Here is a 20,637-nt window from a genome sequence, read left to right on the forward strand (position 1 = left end):
ACCGCCCCCGGGGCAGAGGGCCACTACCGAGAAAACACTGGATTAAAATGAGTAAAAATATGAAAATAAAAGAGCTAATATAAACGAAAAAAGTAAGAAAATAAGTAATAAATAAAATCATATGGACAGTTAAATAATAATGTTAAATAATGAAACTGTGCTAAAATATAATCATATAAAACATGCAAAGCCAGGAATAAAATATAATCATGTAAAACAAGAAATAAAACTATAGTAAATAATTAGATAAAAGCTAACCTAAATAGGTGGGTCTTGAGCCTGGACTTAAAAACATGAACGTTCTCTGCGGCCCTGAGGTCCTCCGGCAGATCGTTCCAGAGGCGAGGGCCGTAATACTGGAAGGACGCTTTGCTGTGAGTGTGTGCCCTGACTTTAGGGATGACCAGGAGACGCCTGCCACAGGAGCGCAGAGACCGTGAGGGTTCATATGGTAAAAGCCGTTCTGAGAGATAATTCAATTAAATTAAATTCAATTCAAATTCAAAGATACTTCATTAATCCCAGAGGGAAATTAGAGTTTCAGTACACACAATTCTGAGACATGAATTGGTGACTGTGGTCATTCGCAACCCGAGTCCTTAAAGACCCAAGACCCAAGACCATTAAGACACTTAAAAACCATTAGAAGAACCTTAAAATTGACCCTGAAACATACAGGGAGCCAATGCAGTGATTCTAAAACTGGTGTAATGTGCTCCTGCCTCCTGGTCTTCATCAGGACACGTGCTGCTGAGTTTTGTAGAAGTTGTAAGCCTGAGATGCTTTTTGGGAAGACCAGAAAGCAGGGTATTGCAGTAGTCTATTCTACTGGTGATAAAAGCATGCATCAGCATCTCTGTCTTGGCCCGAGAGAGAATGGGGCGGACTCTGGTGATGTTCTTTGGACGATAAAAACCTATTTTTGTGATGTTTTTAATGTGTGGGACGAAAGTGAGCTCAGAGTCAAAGATGACACCCAGGTTCTTCACTTGTTCAGAAGGATTAAAAGACTGAGATTGTAGTTTCGGTAAACGTTTCTCTCTCTGGGCCTCAGGACCAACGACTAAAACTTCAGTTTTGTCCTGGTTGAGCTGGAGAAAGTTCTCTGCCATCCAGGATTTGATGTCTAAAATGCAGTTTAAAAGTGCATCCATTGGCCGAATTTCATCACTAAATTTAACAAATAAGCCGGGTTGATGATCTAAACATACAGGAAACGTGCTGGAAGCAGACTGCAGTGCCAGGTATGTGAGCTGAACTCCATAGGGACCGGCACTCTGAAGTTGCAAATGTGATATTCTGGCCACATAGGGCGGTGGGGGTCTAAGCGACATTTCATTAACCCTGTAAAGGGTCATTTTAGCACATGCTGGCTCAAGAAAATGATGACAAAATATGAAAAAGACCCTTTAGGAATGTACTAATCCTTTATGGCGAAAGTCTTTGACCAAAGTAAAAATAGTTTCCCCAATCTAAAAGGTATCTTCAAAAATAAACTGACTGATAATTCAGTTTTCACTGATAATAAACATCAAGTTAAGTCTGAGAAGGGTTGCATCTCTTTAAGTGAAAAAAAAAGAACAGGATAAGTCTTTTTTTGGTAGATGCGTTCTCTGTGTTGGCACCTGCACTTTGGAACCAGTTGCCTTTGGTGGTGCATCAGTCACCCTCATTGGGAGTTTTTAAGACTTTTAAGACCCATTTTTTTGTCAAGGCATTCCAGGATTAGCTAATTTTACCCGGTTTCGATGCCCCGGCCTCTTAATCTTTTTCAGGACTTTATTTTTTGCTTTAACTCTCCTCTTTTAATTGATTTTATGTTGGTTTTACGATTGTTATATTTTATTCTGATGGTTTTATGTTTTTATTGTGTTGTGTTCAGCACCTTGGGCATCTGCATTGGTCGCAGAAGGGGCTTTATAAATAAATGAAATGAAAATGAAATGAAACATTTGTTTTATTTACAGGGAAACTTTGAGACTAAAACATGAGTAAGGGTGTTTTACTGTAAAGATGTGCCATGCTTTCAAGTTCCAGCTGCCAAATTGCCTAAATTCTTGTCTCAGTCTCACGCAGGCTTCCCGTGGACCCGCAGAGACACATTACGATTTGCACTGAGCCTGCAGGTCTGTACTCGCTCGGTGTAACTTAATACTCCTTCCCCAGCTCCCTGTGGAGCGGGTATTATGTGAGCAAATTGGATGCTCAAACAGTCAGCCCGTGACCTTCCCTCATCCTGGATGTTGACCCCCGTATAAAGAGAGACATTACATCTCGTTACACAACAACACGGCTCCGGCGCTTCGCTGCAGATAAAGAAAAATGTCTCAATTAAATCTTCCCCGCACACCCCCCTCGCCCTCACCCGTCCAAGAGTTATCGCCGCCCCGGCAGCGCTGATCGCTACACTCACACATCCTCAAAAGTTATTTGACATAAATTGCAGGAGTCACATCATTTCCTGCCACACTCTGAGCGGGATTTACGGCTGATCCCATTGACTGGGAGCTGAACCTTCAATAAAATTCCTCAAGAGTCCCCCCCCCCTTCTCCTCCGGGGTGGGGGCTTCACGAGGCTCACCTATCTACTCTCAATCAGGCCCTGTTCTCTGAACCCAGATTAAACATGCAAATACACACAGGTGGGAGGGCGACGCCAAACACACTTTCATGCACATGTAGTGTGTGTTATAGAGCTGATACGCGGGAGGAAAACTACGCCTGATTGAGTTTTATCAGACGAGAGGGGAGTGAAAAGGGGGACTGCATCATTGCTTATCAAAGAAGCGAAGGAGAGAGGAATTACATCAAGCTTTTATTTGAAAACGAGAGGCGAGAGGTGCTTGTGCTCTCTGGAGGGTGGGAGCGAAAGCCTCTCGGAGGGGAGGAGAGTAAAGTCATAAAGCAGCATGTGAACCCTTCAAGGAGATCATTTGAAAGTGAAAATTGTCGAGCATTAAGCAGCAAAAACAACCTTATGGCTGCATTAGTCCCGTTAGGTCTGAGTTAGGGGAATAAAGCGTGCTAATATCTGCAGCCTGGTGATTTTTATCACAACTTTACCCCAAGTTCAGACGCATTTAATCACAAACAGGTGTGAGATTATGCATTTGTCTCTCTCTGGTGGTGAGGGAGTCGTTTTCTTAGATATTTAGCAAAAAATCACCAGAATGGACTTCAAATAATAATTATATCATTTCTTTTTCCACTGAATCAAACAAATTCTTCACTTTTTTTAGGTACAATTTCCAGTTTAACCAAGTGTTTAAGAGAAAAATGACCTCAGGAGATGAATGAGTGTTTTGTGAGAGTTAAAATGAAGCTTATTGCTAGTCACAACCCACCAAATGATGCAAAAGATAAGTGAAGGCCTTCTTTGGCAGCATCAGCAGCATCAGTGGCTCCAGGGCTTCCAGCTGGGGGTCGGCTGCCACCTCAGCCTGCCTACCAGCACCCCGGCTGGGGGTGGGTGGTGCAGGATCGCCCTGAGGCGTCTCACTTCTGCAACGCTGAGGAAAACTGACTATTTCTGCCTCTCTGCACCGTCTTCGCCTCCATCAGCACTCCTGATTCCACAGATCAAAGCTTAGAAATTTCACGTTTAATAAAAATGAAAGAGACAACATGCATTGCACTGATTTCTTCTTTACATTTATGAATTATTAGCATTAACAGTGTAGTGAAATCTACAGTTTTAAGATCTGCACACGTTATCTATGTACACCGGGAGACACATTTGTGAGGACAGCTGTGATAAATGACCATCAACACAAAATTACAGCTTCATAATTAACCATTTTTACGGTTTTTTTACAACGTGAGCCAAATAGAAAAGAAGACATGCAACAGAGGCTATAGCTGCAGAACTAACAGGATGTAGAAATACTGATGACCCTTTGTTATTAACGCCGTCGCTGACCTAAGAAGGATCAAAAAATATTTAAATATTATTATTATTGCTTTTTATAGGATGGCCTCCTTCAGTTCAGACTGCACGGACATGAACTAGATGCAACACCTGAAAGGGTTCAAACGGGAACAGGCTGAGATCCTTAAACCCGGAGAAAAATCTCCAGTCCTAAAAGATCCGAGAACCATTACGACTAAAAACAAAATCCTTCATATTAGGGCTGAGATTTCAGGATTCGAGGCACCATTTACAAAATGTACATCGCTGTTCTTTTTTTCGTGCGAGTCCTCTGAGAGTTCGTGTGAGCGTGCACCAACGTGATCGCCGCTTTAAGGACACTGATGGATAAACGGAGACGAAAACTGATTACTGCAAAAAATTTAGAGGAATTTAAGAAAATATCCGACAAGCAGGCAGCGAACGGCCTGTGGTGTTATCTATGAGGATGAAAGCAGAGGTGGCCCGAACGCAAAAAATGAATTCATTAGAACCACAAACGCTTTTTTTTGTGTTTGTTTTCCTTTTTGGGGGGGGGGGGGGGGGGGGGGCAAAATCAACAACACACAAACTCTGATCCAGCGGTTGTCGCCATTATTTCTACTGAACCGACCTCCTTCTCAAAGTCCAACAAGCCTTCAAATCACACGAATGAATGAAAAATAAATAATTACAATCAAATCAGATCAAACAGAACCAAAAAGGCACACCTAATAATCACAGAGAGGCATCTGGCAAGACTGGCAAAAAAAAATAAGAACCTCAAATTAAAGGATGGTAAAAGTGACACAGTTAGAAAATTAAAGGATGAAGAACAAATACGAGAAAAAAAAAATCCCAATTTTTTTTTGCGAGTGTAAAATCCGCCTGAATTTTTGTTCCAGTCGTTTCCAGAAAAGCTATTTGGTTGTGTGATAGACGGTCCTTTGGCTATGAGGTTAAGCTGTTCTAGTGTGCACATGCAGCCACTATATACATGTTTATGTTATTGCATGTTTCACTTGGCAGTCCTGCACTTGTTGCACACACGTGGCCGTCGACGGGGGAGTCTAACCTACTGATGCGCGGCTTCGTGCTGGGTGGAATACGCTCTGGAGGGGTCAGAGAGGGAGAAACAGGAAGCTGTCACCAGTAGAAAGAGCGCGACAGGAAGTTGGCGGCTGTGCTGAGCCAGCCCGTGCCGTCTGTGATGGATCCTACACGCGTGACGGCCTTGTCCTGCTCCTGGGACGGGCTCTCGTCCTCTGGCAGGTAGTCGGGGATGTCCGTGTTCTCCTCGACCAGAACCGCAGAGTCCTCCTGGAATGGTACCATCAGCTGGAGGAGGATACAGGAGGTCAAACATGTTGAATAAACAAATGTTTATTATTTAATTTAAAGCTGAATAAAAATATTATCAACTGGTTATTTTGGATGACTGAGTATGGCCTGACACCTGCTGGTAGCTTTGTTTATTGCAACAAGTATAACTTGTCTCAATTATTCTGGAAAAATGTTTAAATTTATTCAGAAATGTCTAATAAAAATATTTTTTATGAATTGTTTAATTTATTCGTTGACTGTTAATTAAGTATTTGAAAGAAACAAACTAAAAATGTACATAAAGTAGGGCAAAAAAGGATTTAGTCAGCTTCTAATTGTGCCAGTTCCCTCACTTAAAAAGATCAGGGGCCTGGAACGTTTCTGGAAGTCTTCACAAGGTTTTCACACACTGTTGCAGGTATTTTGGCCCCTTCCTCCATGCAGATCTCTAGAGCAGTGATGTTTTGGGGCTGTCGCTGGGAAACATAGACTTTCAGCTCCCTCCAAAGATTTTCTACGGAGGCCGTTCCAGGAACTCTATTACCCGGGTAGTGTGTTTGGGATCATTGTCATGCTGAAAGACCGAGCCATGTTTCATCTTCAGTGCTGCTGATGGAAGGATGTTTTCACTCAAAATCTAATGTCACATGGCCTCATTCCTTCTTTCCTTTACACAGAGCAGATCTCCTGGTCTCGTTGCACAAAAACAGCCCCAAAGCATGATGAATCCACCTCCGTGCTTTACAGTAGGTATGGTGTTCTTTAGATGCAGCTCAGCATTCTTTCTCCTCCAAACACGGCGATTAGAGTTTTTACCAAAACGTTCCATTTAGGTTTCATCTGACCATATGACATTCTCCCAGTCCTCTTCTGGATAACCCAAATGCTCTCTAGCAACCTTCAGATGGGCCTGCACATGTTATGGCTTCAGCAGGGGGACACATCTGGCAGTGCAGGAAAACTGCCACCTTAAGCCTGATTTATGCTTCTCCGTCTGCGTCAGTGCGGAGCAAACGCAACGCCATTATCCGTCCTTGCGTAGGGCCCCGGCAGGCACGCAAGTACGTACGGAGTCGAGCCCACTTTTTTAAACATCCGTCGAATGAGACGGATTACGCAAGCTTGTGATTGGTCAGGACGCCGCTGTTGTTTACAGCGCCGCCATTGCAAAGAGAGCCGAGTTTAACTAGCGGCAGACACGGAGAAGCTTGAAGAATACCTCGCGAAAAAACTCTAAAAATATGAACGTTTAATCCTCCCGTGACTGGAGAAGTGAAAAGATGCGCAGCAAGCGTTTTATTTGTGGACGGAAATGACAGGAAACGTGGGTTTAGAGGTGGGGAGCGCAAGAAGCGGTGGGAGAATGAGAGACAAATATGTCCGTGTTGAAAGTCTCTTATATACACAAAAAACACAATATAAACAAACGATCTTGGACCGATACAGGACAGGATACCACAGAACAGCGCTACGATACGTATGGCGGTTAAAGCGTGCCACAACCCGTGCACGCGCATTGGGTCCACAGCGCGCGTGTGAATGGGACTCGCGAGCGGAAATATACATGGCGAGAGGTCATTTGTGCACTGAGAGGGAGCAAACTGTGTCTGTGAGCGCACAAGGATGTGCACAAGTGACAAACCTGCGTGCGCGCGTGGTCAACGAGCACACGGCAGAGGAAAACGTGCGCGCGTGGCAGCCTCTGTGCGCGCTCGGCAGCCTCTCTGCGCGCTCGGTTTCTGACTCCTGCTCACTCGGCTGTAAGGGTTTTGGCACTCTGGAGGCGTGGCCTGTGGCAGATCTTCTCTGTCCTCTGATTGGTTAGTGTACCCCGCACTTTACCCTCTACCTATCTATATAAAAAAGTCTGCTAGTCAAGTAGTCGCTGGCATAGCTCAGTTGGAAGAGCGGGTGACTCTCGCCCCGGAGGATCCAGGTTCGAGGCCGGGCAAGGAAAATGCAGTAGATGTCATGTTAATTTTTTTTAATTTCAGGTATTTTACAGTTGTGACCGTTCAACTGTCATTAAACGTCCGAATGTTTGCTGGGCAGTGTTTTAAAAAGTGCACATAAGCTAGATGGTTTTAACCATATAAAATTACATTTTTTGTGATACTGGAAAAATACATACTGAAATAAAACTACTGATTGAAAACTTTATGACTGTGGTTGTACAATATATGACTCACTAATACACTGCAAACTCCCTTAGAGTGGGGCTTCCAGAGAGAGAGAGAGAGAGAGAGAGACAGAGAGAGAGACAGAGAGAGAAAAGTTCTTGCCTCATTAATGAATTGTTTATTTTTTTCAGTATTTAATTGACAAATTATCCTTTCAAATAATTAATTGATGAGTTACATAATTGTCCATTTAGAATTGTTGAATGGACTGAGTCAAGTTTGGTGCACTTTATATATTTCAAAACATGTTTTTTTTTATTTTAATGATGCATATAAATAATTTAAATGTTAATTTAATGAAATATTTCTATTTTTTCATTACCTCACCCTTGTTTTGACAAAAACGGGACCTTGCTGGATAATATCATGGAGAAACTATTTGTTCACAGTACATGGCTCAGTGAGGATCTGTGTAAAGGAGGAGATACTCAGAAATCTGTCTGCAGATTGTTACAACCCAGACTGGAAGTGGCGGACTGTAATAAGAAAGGAGACCAAACAGAGGAGTGGGGGTTCAACAACTGATTTATTTAACAAAAGTAAGGATTTACTAAAGCAAGTTAGTGAACAGAAAATGGCCATCTCAAGGTTTTACTCGGATGTCCCTCAGCAGGGTGCAGCACTGTTGAAGGTCATCTGAATGAAAGCTTGATATGCAGTTTCTTTATGAAAGTGTGTAAATATACAGTGTGGTTGCCGTACATATGTTGAGGTTCTCAGACATCAGGCTTCTTTGCCCAGGCCTTCACTAGTGGGCTATTTTAAAAGTTGGTAAGGAGAAAAACCACAGCATATAGCTGATTGTTTACAAATGCAAGGAGGGGAATAACAATCAAAATGCTTGTGTTCTTGGACCAGATGAATGGAGCGCTCCACATGCACTCAGAGATGTTATGGCTTCTGTTTCTATAACTTTACATGCAGACATTTGAGGTTTGCCAGAAAGGAAAGCTGGCCTGTACACTTTGCAGGGCACAATGTCATCAATGCAGAAACCCCTGTCTACCAAGATGACCATCTCTAGTTGTAGCATTTTCAACACACCAGATTCCCAGGTTGGTCGCTGATAGTTCCAGCATACAGTGCTGAGACAAAGGTCACTGGCCTATGTGGCACAATCCAAATGAGCCTCTTCAGAGTGCAGTTGAACTTGAGGAAAATATATGACTCTGGAAGAGAGGGGAATATGGCCATTGACACCTCAGATCAGTGCAGTCAAGATTTACTGGTGTTTGGGTAGTCCTGAACGTGTTGTGATGCCCCCACCATCTCATTGGGTTTTCATTTGTGTTTAATTGTGTTTTTCTTCTGTTGTAGGCAGCTGGTTAAGCAGCCTTGGAGGCACCTGGGCTCAGGGTGTGGTGCTGCCTACAAAGCCTACTGTTTTTCTGCTTTCACTGGGTCTCTCCTGTGTGGTGGAGAGTCCTCACTGGCCATTTTCTGTTCACTAACTTGCTTTAGTAAATCCTTACTTTTGTTAAATAAATCAGTTGTTGAACCCCCACTCCTCTGTTTGGTCTCCTTTCTTATTACAGCCCACCACTTCCAGTCTGGGTTGTAACAATCTGCAGACAGATTTCTGAGTATCTCCTCCTTTACACAGATCCTCACTGAGCCATGTACTGTGAACAAATAGTTTCTCCATGATATTATCCAGCAAGGTCCCGTTTTTGTCAAAACAAGGGTGAGGTAATGAAAAAATAGAAATATTTCATTAAATTAACATTTAAATTATTTATATGCATCATTAAAATAAAAAAAAAACATGTTTTGAAATATATAAAGTGCACCAAACTTGACTCAGTCCATTCAACAATTCTAAATGGACAATTATGTAACTCATCAATTAATTATTTGAAAGGATAATTTGTCAATTAAATACTGAAAAAAATAAACAATTCATTAATGAGGCAAGAACTTTTCTCTCTCTGTCTCTCTCTCTGTCTCTCTCTCTGTCTCTCTCTCTCTCTCTCTCTCTCTCTGGAAGCCCCACTCTAAGGGAGTTTGCAGTGTATTAGTGAGTCATATATTGTACAACCACAGTCATAAAGTTTTCAATCAGTAGTTTTATTTCAGTATGTATTTTTCCAGTATCACAAAAAATGTAATTTTATATGGTTAAAACCATCTAGCTTATGTGCACTTTTTAAAACACTGCCCAGCAAACATTCGGACGTTTAATGACAGTTGAACGGTCACAACTGTAAAATACCTGAAATTAAGAAAAATTAACATGACATCTACTGCATTTTCCTTGCCCGGCCTCGAACCTGGATCCTCCGGGGCGAGAGTCACCCGCTCTTCCAACTGAGCTATGCCAGCGACTACTTGACTAGCAGACTTTTTTATATAGATAGGTAGAGGGTAAAGTGCGGGGTACACTAACCAATCAGAGGACAGAGAAGATCTGCCACAGGCCACGCCTCCAGAGTGCCAAAACCCTTACAGCCGAGCGAGCAGGAGTCAGAAACCGAGCGCGCAGAGAGGCTGCCGCGCGCGCACAGAGGCTGCCGCGCGCGCACGTTTTCCTCTGCCGTGTGCTCGTTGACCACGCGCGCACGCAGGTTTGTCACTTGTGCACATCCTTGTGCGCTCACAGACACAGTTTGCTCCCTCTCAGTGCACAAATGACCTCTCGCCATGTATATTTACGCTCGCGAGTCCCGTTCACACGCGCGCTGCCATGTATATTTTCGCTCGCGAGTCCCGTTCACACGCGCGCTGTGGACCCAATGCGCGTGCACGGGTTTTGACAGGGGTATGACGCGATAGCTACGCCCTCTGTTGTCCTGCCGGGCAATTGCTTTGCAACACTCTCCAGGAGACGGAGAAGTAAAAGAGCAAAACGCTTCCGTCAATCCGTGCGTGTCTGTCCCTTGCGGAGCTGACGGAGAAGCATAAACCAGGCTTTAGCCTGCCTTACTGATGGTAGCCGTTGTAACTTTGGTCCCAGCTCTCTGCAGGTCATTCACTAGGTCCCCCGTGTAGTTCTGGGATTGTTGCTCACTGTTCTTGTGATCATTTGGACCCCACGGGGTGAGATCTTGTGTGGAGCCCCTGATCGAGGGAGATTATCAGTGGTCTTGTTTGTCTTCCACTTTCTAATAATTGATCTCACGGTTGTTGTTGTTTTCACACCAAGCTGCTTATCTACTGCAGATTTAGTCTTCCTAGCACTGACAGCTCTTTGTCCTTGGCCATAGTGGAGTGTGACTGTCTGAGGTTGTGGACAGGTCTCTTTTATACTGATAACCAGTCCCAACAGGTGTCATTAACACAGGTAACGAGCAGAGGACAGAAGAAGTTACAGGTCTGTGAGAGCCAGGAATATTGCTTGATTGTGGGAGACCAAATCCTTCTTTTCCACCATAAAAATCAGACAATGTGATTTTCTGGATTTATTTTTTTATCATTTTGTCTCCCATTGTTGACGCATAACTATGATGAAAATTACAGGCCTATCTCATCTTTATAAGTGAGAGAACTTGTGCAAGTGGAGGATGACTAAATGCTTTTCTGCCTTTCTGTATTCGAGGTAAATGATTAAATCACTGTCTGTCTACCCCCCCCCCAGCTGTCCTCACCTCTCCGTCCTCCGTCTTCAACACCTGCTGAGCTGTCAGGACTTTGGTGGAGTTAATCGCTGTCCCCAGCGCCTGTGAGAACAGGTTTGTTAGGAGTTAAAGAACCAATCTGACTTTTATCCATCCGAACACACAGTGAGAACGCTGCTAACCCAGACAGAAACGGATACCTCGGCTTTGAGGTCAGAGCGGATCCTGACGACACATCGCTTCACAGCCATCTGAAACGTGAAGCTGATGACTCCTCGAATCTTCAGCAAAGCCTCTTCACACAGGCTCCTTCGAGTCTGACAACAGAAAAGAATGGCAAACATTACGGCTAAAGATTCGAAACAAATCAAAAGCTACACACAAAATTCACAAAAAACTCCATTTCTGCATGTATCTGTTCAGGCTTCTGCAGCTTCGTGTGTTTCTGCAGCAATATAATCAGGCTAGGTGCATGATTCCTGCAGAGCAACACTCTACATGTCCAGCTCGACGGCTGACATTTAAAGCCTCATCCTCCCTCTCATCCACCAGGAGGACACTACTGAGATGCTTCCGCAGCACCTGGATTTTTTGGAGTGGTTGGACATGACAAACACACTTACAGAGTCGTCCAGTCCGTCGATGTGGAGCACGATGGTTTTGGCTCTCTTGTTGTTGGAGCCCAGGAAGAAGTGGGCTTTGCGCCGGCAGGAGGCGGCCGCCGCCTCGGCCTGTTCCGCTTCCTCTTTACCGGCCGACTGCAAGATCTCGTAGATCTCAGAGGCCAGCAGTTTGGTCTCCCCCGGCGACGTACTCCTTCAGGGACAGAAGGAATGAAAGAATGCACCAAGTACATAAAAATATCCTACTTTGGTTCCCCGAGTACAAAATAAAATCTATTAATGATGAAAATAAAGGGAAAATTTCTAAAAATCCTAATAATCTGACTCTGAAAAGGACTAAATTAGCTGTGCTTCTTTATCTTTTGTCTTTTTGCTTTTATTTAACGTAGCCAAAGGTCCACTTCTGAGAATTTTGCATATTCTGAATTTCAGTGTGGCTTTTACAACCTTTTTCTGCAAAACAAGATGCAGCAGAGCCTAATGTTTTAGTGGCAGAGATTCTATGAAGGAAATGAGGTCAACAGCAGCAATAGTAGCCGAACGATCTGTCAGCCTCATAGAAACGTAGGAAAAAATCCTAAATATTCAGGTACTTCATCTATCTGTTGCTGTTGTTCTGCAAACCTCTTTGTTGTTGCACGGTGGAGGATGCTGCAGAAATAAAATACAAATATAATGTCTCCAGAGCTTAATCATGTGCAACTATTGTGTCATTAATTTAAATCCTGCTAAATTAATGTAAACATCACTCAAAAACAAGAAACGCTTTAATGCACCAGCAGCGATTCAAGGTAATGTCACTCTTTCAGCTTTAACCCGGCTCAAATTGACAAATAATCCTGTCCTGACATCATCTTGTCATGAAATGCTGCAGACTAGCATGCAGAGTGCAAAACAAAAAGACAGAATAACACCATACGTTGAGGTTTTATGAAAACAAAGTGCATTCTAAGCACATGTTTCTGCAGAGACTTACTTCTGCATGACGTTCTGCAAACTCAGCATCATGCCCAGCTCGCTCTTCAGCTTCTCCCTGTTGGCTCGACATTCTGCCAGGTATCGCACGGCCTGCAAGGTAGAGGGCAAAAGTGATCTGTCTTGTGTTGAAAGCTCACAAAAGATTTGAAAATATTCATGCACAGCAGCAAGTTGATTGCACAAGCACTACGAAACACACATGCATCGACTTTGTGCTTCTTATATAAAGCCACTTAGATGTGCACTCGCTGTAACAGGTTGTCTGGGAAATATCAAAGCCCTGTTTGTGTTACTTTACATCACTACAAACAGATTATGTCTACAGGGTAGAAGTGTGTGGCTGTTTTTGTGCCAGAAATAAACTAAAAGCTGCAACTAAAATTTGCTCCAGTGATCCTGAACAATAGAGAAGGGGGGAGGGGGGAAATATGTGAGCAGAAAACAGCAAAATCCTGCTGATAGGAGTTTGATCTAACATGATTCTGCACAAAAAAAATTGAGTTTAATGGTGCAAAACTTGTGAATACCAGGTGAATTCAGTGTAATAAATGGCTTACCAACAGAGCAGAGTAGACGACCTGTGGGTTTGGATGGTCGAAGAAAAGGATGAGACCTGGCAGACAGCCCTGGTCCTCGACTATAGCTCTCCGGTTTAGGGGGTCTGCAGCGAGATCTCTGAGCTGGTTCACCACAGTCAGCGCATCCACCTCCGCACTCATAGCGCCTTAAACCTTAATGTCACCAGCATCAAACCAACCTCTTCTCCCTGCAGGAAAAACAAAGTGGGCAAAATTATTGATATGAAAAGACATTAGTTTGTTTTTAATTGGCTGTCAAAGCTGCAGTAAAGATCATAAAAACATTTTAATGTAATTTTAATTTAATTATTTAGTTTTAGTTTCGTCTTTTAATTGCACTTGTTTACACGTTTAAAAAGCAGGGAACGTGCAGATGAATTAATGAGGCTATTACAGACTAATGCATGCTTGATCATTAAAGTTTATTTCTATCCAGAGCTGTAGAAAGAGCTCTCGATAGCTCTGTTTCTACCACTCTGATTTATGTCATCACAGCTCACTGACACGTTGTGCATCATCTGACTGGTGTATGGTTGATTTATACACACGCTCAAATCACATAACTAAAATATTTGGCATTATGGCAACTACATTCTAAACTAGCACTGCGTATGTAAACATGTTTCTAATGATTCATTTATGTCAAATTGCTCAATTATGTCAAAGACTTCCTACGACCTCAGTTCAAATCACGCCCTGAACCCGATTCAGAAGCTAGGCTAACAACTAGCGCTACTTCAAGCATACCTTTTTAGTCTGATTTTATCACAATCCCGAAATAAATCCGTATCACTTCAGTCACGTCAGATAAAAACTGACAGAAGAACCAACTGTTATGTTCAGATACCACCTTTAACGCGTGTAATTGAACAGTTTCCTCAAACACAAGGCCCGTCTCTATTATTCCCTGCGCTTCTTTAGCTAGCAACTGTGCACAATACTTGTTTGGGTTTTGTGGCATACCATTGGGTGCAGCTGTTTTGTTATCAGGGACATTCCTTTGGTCGGTTTGGATCTCTGTAATTTAACGCGACAATTCCTTACCGGGACATGCGGGAAGCTAAAACGAGCAACCCTTTTGGTTTACAGTCTGATTGGACATTTTTAGTTTGATTGACGGTAATATTCACAAATAAGCAACGAGTTGTGTAGAAATGGTCATAGATGATTGGTGAATTTTAACGTCAATCAAAAATATTTGCCAATGAGATTGTTTAGAGTGTTCCCAGTGATTCCCATAATCCAATTGGCTCGAGCATATTGCAAACCTCATCCCATGCTACTCCCTCCATACTCCCTGAACATTTTATGTTGTCGACTTGAGAAGGGGTATAAACTCCAGAAAGTTGTCAAGTCAACGTTTATTCTATAAGATTCAACCTTAAACTAAAGTTGTTATTTGGCTTTAATTATAACCGACGCCGGTAAATATTCCCGGTAATCACCGAGTCAGCGGAAGGAAAGTTTGAGTGAGTGAAGCCGCTATTTGTTAGCGTTAGCTAACTTAGCCGCGTTGCCTGCTGATTTCTGAAGTCATGAAAGTCGAGTTCAGCTTTTTTAACGAATAAAACAACTGGATTAAAATGCAGTACCAGGGGGGAAAAGCCTTAAATAATTACTGCGTTTTGTTAAATTTCTAGTATTTAATTGTTTAAACGCTTGTTTGTGTTAGCATGATGACCTTTCAGAGGTAATGTCTGAAATGTGTTGGAAACCAGATGAGCAGCAAAGCCACAAAATGACAGAAAAATAATATTTTTTTTTCGTATATCATAAACATCAGCTTACCAAAACTGTGCCCTTTTTTGTTTTACTTGATCAAATAAGATTAAATATTACTTTTTGTCAGGGCAAATCTCTTCCATTTTCATTGTGTTTGTTATATGTCTTTTATTCCAGGTTCCGCTTGCTGATCATGCTGAGCTGTGTTGATTTTATCTGTTCTTGTGCAACAAATCAGCAGGAATGAGTGAAGAGCATGCCAGGACTGAGATGGACCTGGTGTGTTACCGCCTTCAGTGATGCTGCTCAAAGTCCTACATTTGGTTATAAAAATGGAAATATTGTGTTTTTATGTGTGTGCAGGCTTTTGGCTCAGCAAAGCCCTACGGGTCCTCAAGAAGTATCATAAGAAGAATAGCTACAAGTCTTCCCATTAAACCTTGTCCCAGGGTTCATTTTCAGGTAAAGGAAGGTGGAAATTAATATTCATGTTTTAAGATAATGTTATGGTTTAAAGTTCTTGGAATTTTCTGATCTTTTCCTTCCTGTTTCTACTAAATAACGTCAAAGCAAGGCACACGTCCTCTTCGGTGTTTGTTGATTTCTGCTAATCTGTTTTCATTCGTTGACCAGAAACAGAAGGAGGGAAGTCACAGCAGCAGTTGTGTTTGCATGAACAAGATACTTGCTCATTGAAATGATTTTAATCTCAATCTTTCAAAGATTTCACAAATTTCTGTCTTCAACGCTGTTCTTTTCTTGTCTTCTCTCCTCTTGTCTCCAGCTACCCTCCCTCGCTCTGAGGAATGTCATTTTTCTTCTGTAGGTCAGTTTGTTCAGCGACCTTGAACAACCTTAAGGACCCACTGAGCTTCTTTGTGTTTCTTTGTCTCTGCTATCATATGTTTACTAAAATAACGACTGCTCCTCACATTTCCAAGCCATTTAAACCCCACATGATCTAAAGAAAAGAAAAAGAACATATAGCATGTTAAAACTAAAATGTAGATTAGAAAACTAAATTTGTTCCTCCTTCTTTGACGCATTACCACTTCTAGCTTAGCTTCTCTTTCTGTTACTCTCTCTTCCATAAAGCGAAATGCTTTCAGAAACAAAGACTCACTCTGGAAGGTTTATCAGCATAAATCTTCTCTGATCCACCACAGATGCTGGTATTTGAAGCTCTTTCCTGATAACAAGTGTGAGAGAGCCGCTCCTCTTTCATCCAGACCTTTATTTAAACTCCTTTCTAAAGTATTCACACGTTGAGATTGTAATTTGGTTTCTTGAGGATGTAGGAACAAACTAAGGAGCATTTATTTCTGCTGCTTTGATGTTACTGACAAAGCTGCTAATTATTTAAATTAACTAAGATGTTCTTGGTCATTTGGTCTGTAGTTTTTTTTTTTTTTTTTTTTTTTTTTTACGTTACAAGTAAATATTTAGATAAAGGGTTTGTCTCTTTGTAACTTTTTAATCTTTCTGATCAGCAAACAAACATCTACATCTGACAGAAATAACCTGAATTATTACAAAATGCAGTTTTCGAATAATAATAATAATTTAAAGGAAATATTTGGAAGCAATAATCTCACAAGATTACTTTTTTTAAGACCTTGAATTTTTATTCTGTAAAATTGTGCATTTTAATTTTTTGTTTTAAAGTACAACAGCAAAGTTTTCATCTGTAAAAATGTCATCTTCAAAAATTCAACAACGACCCAACCCAAAGCGTTCCTCACTCGATCAGTCGAGTAGGTTTTCAGCCAATCAAATTTCACTTCTCCTATCGCCAGGTGTCGATTAGCTCTAGCGGGTCACCTCATTTGTTGTTGAATTTCTTATGGATGAAATGTTTGCTGGTGTACTTGAAGTAAAAAAGGTGAAAGAATAAAAATTTCGTGTCTAAAAAAAAGTAATATTCTGTATTTATAGAAAGACGCAATCCAAACCTAGCTAGCTCTCTGTGAAAACGTAATCACCCTCACACTTAATCAGTAGTTGTTACACCCTCGGAGGCAAAAGCTGCAGTTAACTGTTTGTGACTGTAGAGGAATTCTCTTATTAGCAGATTTGCTTAAAACTTGTCACCGTAGCCTCGTTTCCACTGTCGCAAGTTCTGAGTCATTTTACCGAACCTTCACCGTGTGTGTGCGCGTTTCCTTTTCACTGCGTCGTTCCAGAGATCAACCGAGTACCTGAACTGGGGTATGAACTCTGAAACGACCCGGTAGAGTCGCTGGATGGGACTTGTGGGTTACTTCATGCCGATTGGTTGTAGAAAATGACATCACCAAACAACCGCCATTTTAAAAGTTGGATGAACTGCAGGTGAAGCAGAATAGAAGGATAAAACAAGTGGTAGCATTTAGGCTGATTTAAAATCGCCGTTTCCAAACTTCCAGCGCCGAGAAATGTGGTGGAAATCCCACCCACAACGCCATGAGAGTGCTGTAAAAAACAGAGTTTCTTCTGGTCATTGAACGCTGCTTTTTACGTGACTTAACCGCTCTCCCCGTGCCCTGAGTAGATGAAACGATGGCGTACTTTCACAAGTAAAACATTTGTAATGTTCATCGATGCCTGTTGAGACTGGTCAGTGACATCACTCACTGCTGTTAGGGTCCGGATACGCTGACGTTTTAGCAAAGACGTTTTCCCAGAACTCCTATAGTGGAAACTTATTAAAGGGTTTTTCAGCATAAACGGTCTGTTTAGGGTCAAAGGTCAGGCGTTCTCCCACAGGATTTTCTTCAGGTCCTGAGCAAGGCTTGAGTGGATTTTTGAGATCGTTTAGCTTTCTTCCCATCAGTCAGGTTTTTGTTCTAACCCCACGGTTGTGGCACTAATCAGGGCTGTTTCTGAAAAAACGTAGATGGTCACCGAAAATTCATGATTCCACCAAGGAGGAAATTACTTGGATTCTTCTTTTCACAAAAAAAAAAAAAAACACATTTTCTTTTTAAATCTGCACTTTGTTTTTACTCCAGTTGATTTTGCCGGATTATAGTAATTTGGCTGCTAGCCTGAAACATTTAAAGTGCCCAAATGCAATAATTACTCATGAATTTCTTATTTCTAACATTCTATGTGTTGCCTTTTGAAAATGTAAAGTTTAATTTCAATCTTAAATCCTTTTCTGAAGCTAAATTCTCTTTTGGTTTACGTGTCACAGTATCCTTTTTAAACCAAGCTTGTTTTATGTAAAGTGCACCTTCGTGTGCTTTTATCCGCCTTTTCCCTTCGTCCCTGGCAGCTCTTCCCATACACAGAGGGGACCGGCGTTCTCATCGGCACCCGGAAGCAGCACAGCTTTGTGGCCTCACTTGCTGATATCGCCTGGATTGACGGGGAGGAGGAGGATGATGATGATGAAGGCTGTGTTGGAAACCCCAGGTGAGAGCAACTTGTGATCTTAAACACTTGTTGCTTATTTAAAAAATGTAGCCAATGTTGCCTCTCTAAAGCAGGTCAGAGATCCCAGCGGGGCTCATGTTTAGAGTCCAGCGGCCTCAGAGAAAACCCCTCCCTCGTCAGAGGTCTCTGCCCAGCCTGCACCAGGGAGCTCCAGACCCCCAGGGAGCTGCGACTGCGAACGACGAGGCCATCCAGAAGATCGGTGTGCTGGAGACTGAACTCGCCAAACTCAGAGCACAGATAGCTCAGATTGTCATGGCTCAGGAAAAGACCGCACAGTCAGGTATCAAGAAAATTCACTAGTTGAGTTTCACCCGTGTAGCGCTGTAAACCTGCCACTGGGTGGCAGCAGAACCTTAAACGCCACAAAGCTTCTGATCTTATGTTTTCTTGTTTCACCTCAGCTGCTGCTACAGGGGTACCTCCCCCTCCACCTTCTGGTGCCCTTCCTCCTCCCCCACCTCCGCCTCCTCCACCTCTGCCTCCACCAGGACTGCAGCGGACATTTTCAGCCATTGAGTTGATAAAAGAACGCAGAGGGAAGAACACAAACAGTCAGGCGACTCTGGATTCAAAACAAGCAGAAATCCCAAACATGCTTGAGATCTTAAAGGACATCAGCAAAGTGAAGCTGCGATCCGTGCAAAGGTCCGTCTCAGCCTCAGGGATCGGTCCGTTGCTGTGGGATCTACATCATCTGGTTGATACGTGAGATAATCTGTTTGTGTTTTCAGTCGTTCGGTAGATGAAGATACCAGAGCAAAGCCCCAGGAGCCGGCAGACGCAGCCGCTCTCATCGCTGAAGCCCTCAAACGCAAGTTCGCCCATCGTTACCGGCACGGCAGTGACCAGGACGACAAGACCGACTTACCACATCCTGTTCCAGAGGTCAAAGTTCAAACGGAAACCCCTCTGGTGAGAAATCTTTGTTATGTAACGTCCCACATCATTGCACTTTTTATAATTACTTGTTTTTGCTGTTTCTTTCAGTTTGGGCAGCACATGTTGAAGCCGACCGGGAAGAGAAAGTTGGTCTGATTGGGGGAATTTAACCCCTAACCTGTTGATTCAAACGGTCCATTAGCAAGTGCCTCGGTGATCCCGTCAACATTCCCGATTCAGTGTAGAGAGCCCAAATGTCATCCTCGTGGATCATCCTGAGGTGTTTATTTTTGCACTTTTATAACTTAAATCAGCTCCGTTTCATAAACATTCGATGTGAGAGGATTCGTTTCCAGTCAGATGTTTGATAAACATATTGCACATGCAATCGGTTTTGATCCTCGTTTTTAGGGGTGTTCAAAAGCCGACACTGGCGGAGCACTTTGTGACAGACGGCGTTGCGACGCGCGTACGAATCCTAGATGAATGTATGATTGGGAGTTTATTTTTATGAAGCTTTAGTTTTGTTTTTAAACTGGAATATGTTGTAGAGCGGTCAGGGACTCATTTAAAGGTTCTCTGTCAAACGGAGCGGCATCTGAAAATACTTGAGACTTCTTACGGTTGCCAGTCTGATAGTTGTTAGGTATGAGCTGTTTTAGTTATTCTTTTATTTGCCGTCTAATAACCAAAAACATTCCACTTGATGCCCTGCAGGATTCTGTACACCCTCATGTTTAGCTTTTCACAAGGATGTCCTGCTTTCAGGTTCTTACATACTGGGGAACGTGTACTGGAACGTTAATAGCTCTCACTAAGTAACGTTTAATATTGAATCGGTACCTACCTCTGTAAACGAGTTGCCTTTTGTCCTCTGTTCTGGCATCAGTGGTCTTAATAATGCCTTCTTTAAACAATCTTTATATTTTCATAGTGTGAAATGAAGTTTGAGGTCACCTCATTTGTAAAATGTTTCGTTATGACGCCTGTAACACTAATGCTGTTTATAAGGGATGGTGGACTGAGTGTGTCCGTTGGAAGAAATTTTAATTTACAGTTCAAGATTTTGTTGAAGAATTGTCCAACAGAAGCTAAATTATTGAAGCTTTTAATAAAAGTTAAACCCTCGTTTTTTTGTCTTTTGTGAAATTTATTCACAACGGTATTAAAGCAGTTTTTTTTTTTTACTTATTTCACAGTGAAGTATTCACAAAATGGTCTGTCTCAATCGTGTTGGCAAGAAAGTTACTTTAAACAGATTTCCTTCTCGGCTTGCTGGAGGGTTGCCAGTTTTTCTCATGAAAAAGCAGAAGAGGGACGTATTCCCTGGTTGCAACATGTCTTGTCATATGTGAGCCCATAAAGTTGCAAGGTCTTCAACACAAACACTGCACCAGCTATTGTTATGCAACACTAACTGGTGAGAAACAGCAGCATTGTTGACTAAATGGAAGCCAGTTAACAGGAGCGACCCAGAAGGTATTTCTTGTAATC

At 42.4% G+C, this 20,637-nt stretch overlaps 2 protein-coding genes across 4 annotated transcripts; one reads left to right on the top strand and one right to left on the bottom strand.

Moving 5' to 3' along the window:
- Positions 1-3,579: 3,579 nt before the first annotated feature.
- armc1 (armadillo repeat containing 1) lies at positions 3,580-14,102 on the bottom strand. 2 transcript variants are annotated; one of them, XM_015955226.3, is made up of 7 exons: positions 13,973-14,102; positions 13,102-13,310; positions 12,543-12,634; positions 11,567-11,759; positions 11,144-11,260; positions 10,974-11,045; positions 3,580-5,224 (listed from the first exon to the last, which is right to left on the bottom strand). In XM_015955226.3, exons 2-7 carry the CDS (start codon positions 13,261-13,263, stop codon positions 5,033-5,035), a joined length of 828 nt encoding a protein of 275 aa, XP_015810712.1. In that variant the 5' UTR covers positions 13,264-13,310; positions 13,973-14,102; the 3' UTR covers positions 3,580-5,032. The 2 variants fall into 2 exon arrangements, with proteins under 2 accessions (XP_015810712.1, XP_015810711.1); XM_015955225.3 differs by having other exon boundaries at positions 13,870-14,072.
- Positions 14,103-14,244: 142 nt separating this feature from the next.
- On the top strand, positions 14,245-20,271 carry mtfr1 (mitochondrial fission regulator 1). 2 transcript variants are annotated; one of them, XM_015955227.3, is made up of 8 exons: positions 14,245-14,591; positions 15,022-15,123; positions 15,208-15,306; positions 18,101-18,240; positions 18,312-18,544; positions 18,666-18,909; positions 18,996-19,176; positions 19,252-20,271. In XM_015955227.3, the coding sequence occupies exons 2-8, from the start codon at positions 15,088-15,090 to the stop codon at positions 19,297-19,299; spliced, it is 981 nt and encodes a 326-aa protein (XP_015810713.1). In that variant the 5' UTR covers positions 14,245-14,591; positions 15,022-15,087; the 3' UTR covers positions 19,300-20,271. The 2 variants fall into 2 exon arrangements, with proteins under 2 accessions (XP_015810713.1, XP_015810714.1); XM_015955228.3 differs by having other exon boundaries at positions 18,315-18,544.
- Positions 20,272-20,637: the final 366 nt, after the last annotated feature.

This window comes from Nothobranchius furzeri, chromosome 7, assembly GCF_043380555.1.
Source record: "Nothobranchius furzeri strain GRZ-AD chromosome 7, NfurGRZ-RIMD1, whole genome shotgun sequence".
NCBI lineage: Eukaryota > Metazoa > Chordata > Actinopteri > Cyprinodontiformes > Nothobranchiidae > Nothobranchius > Nothobranchius furzeri.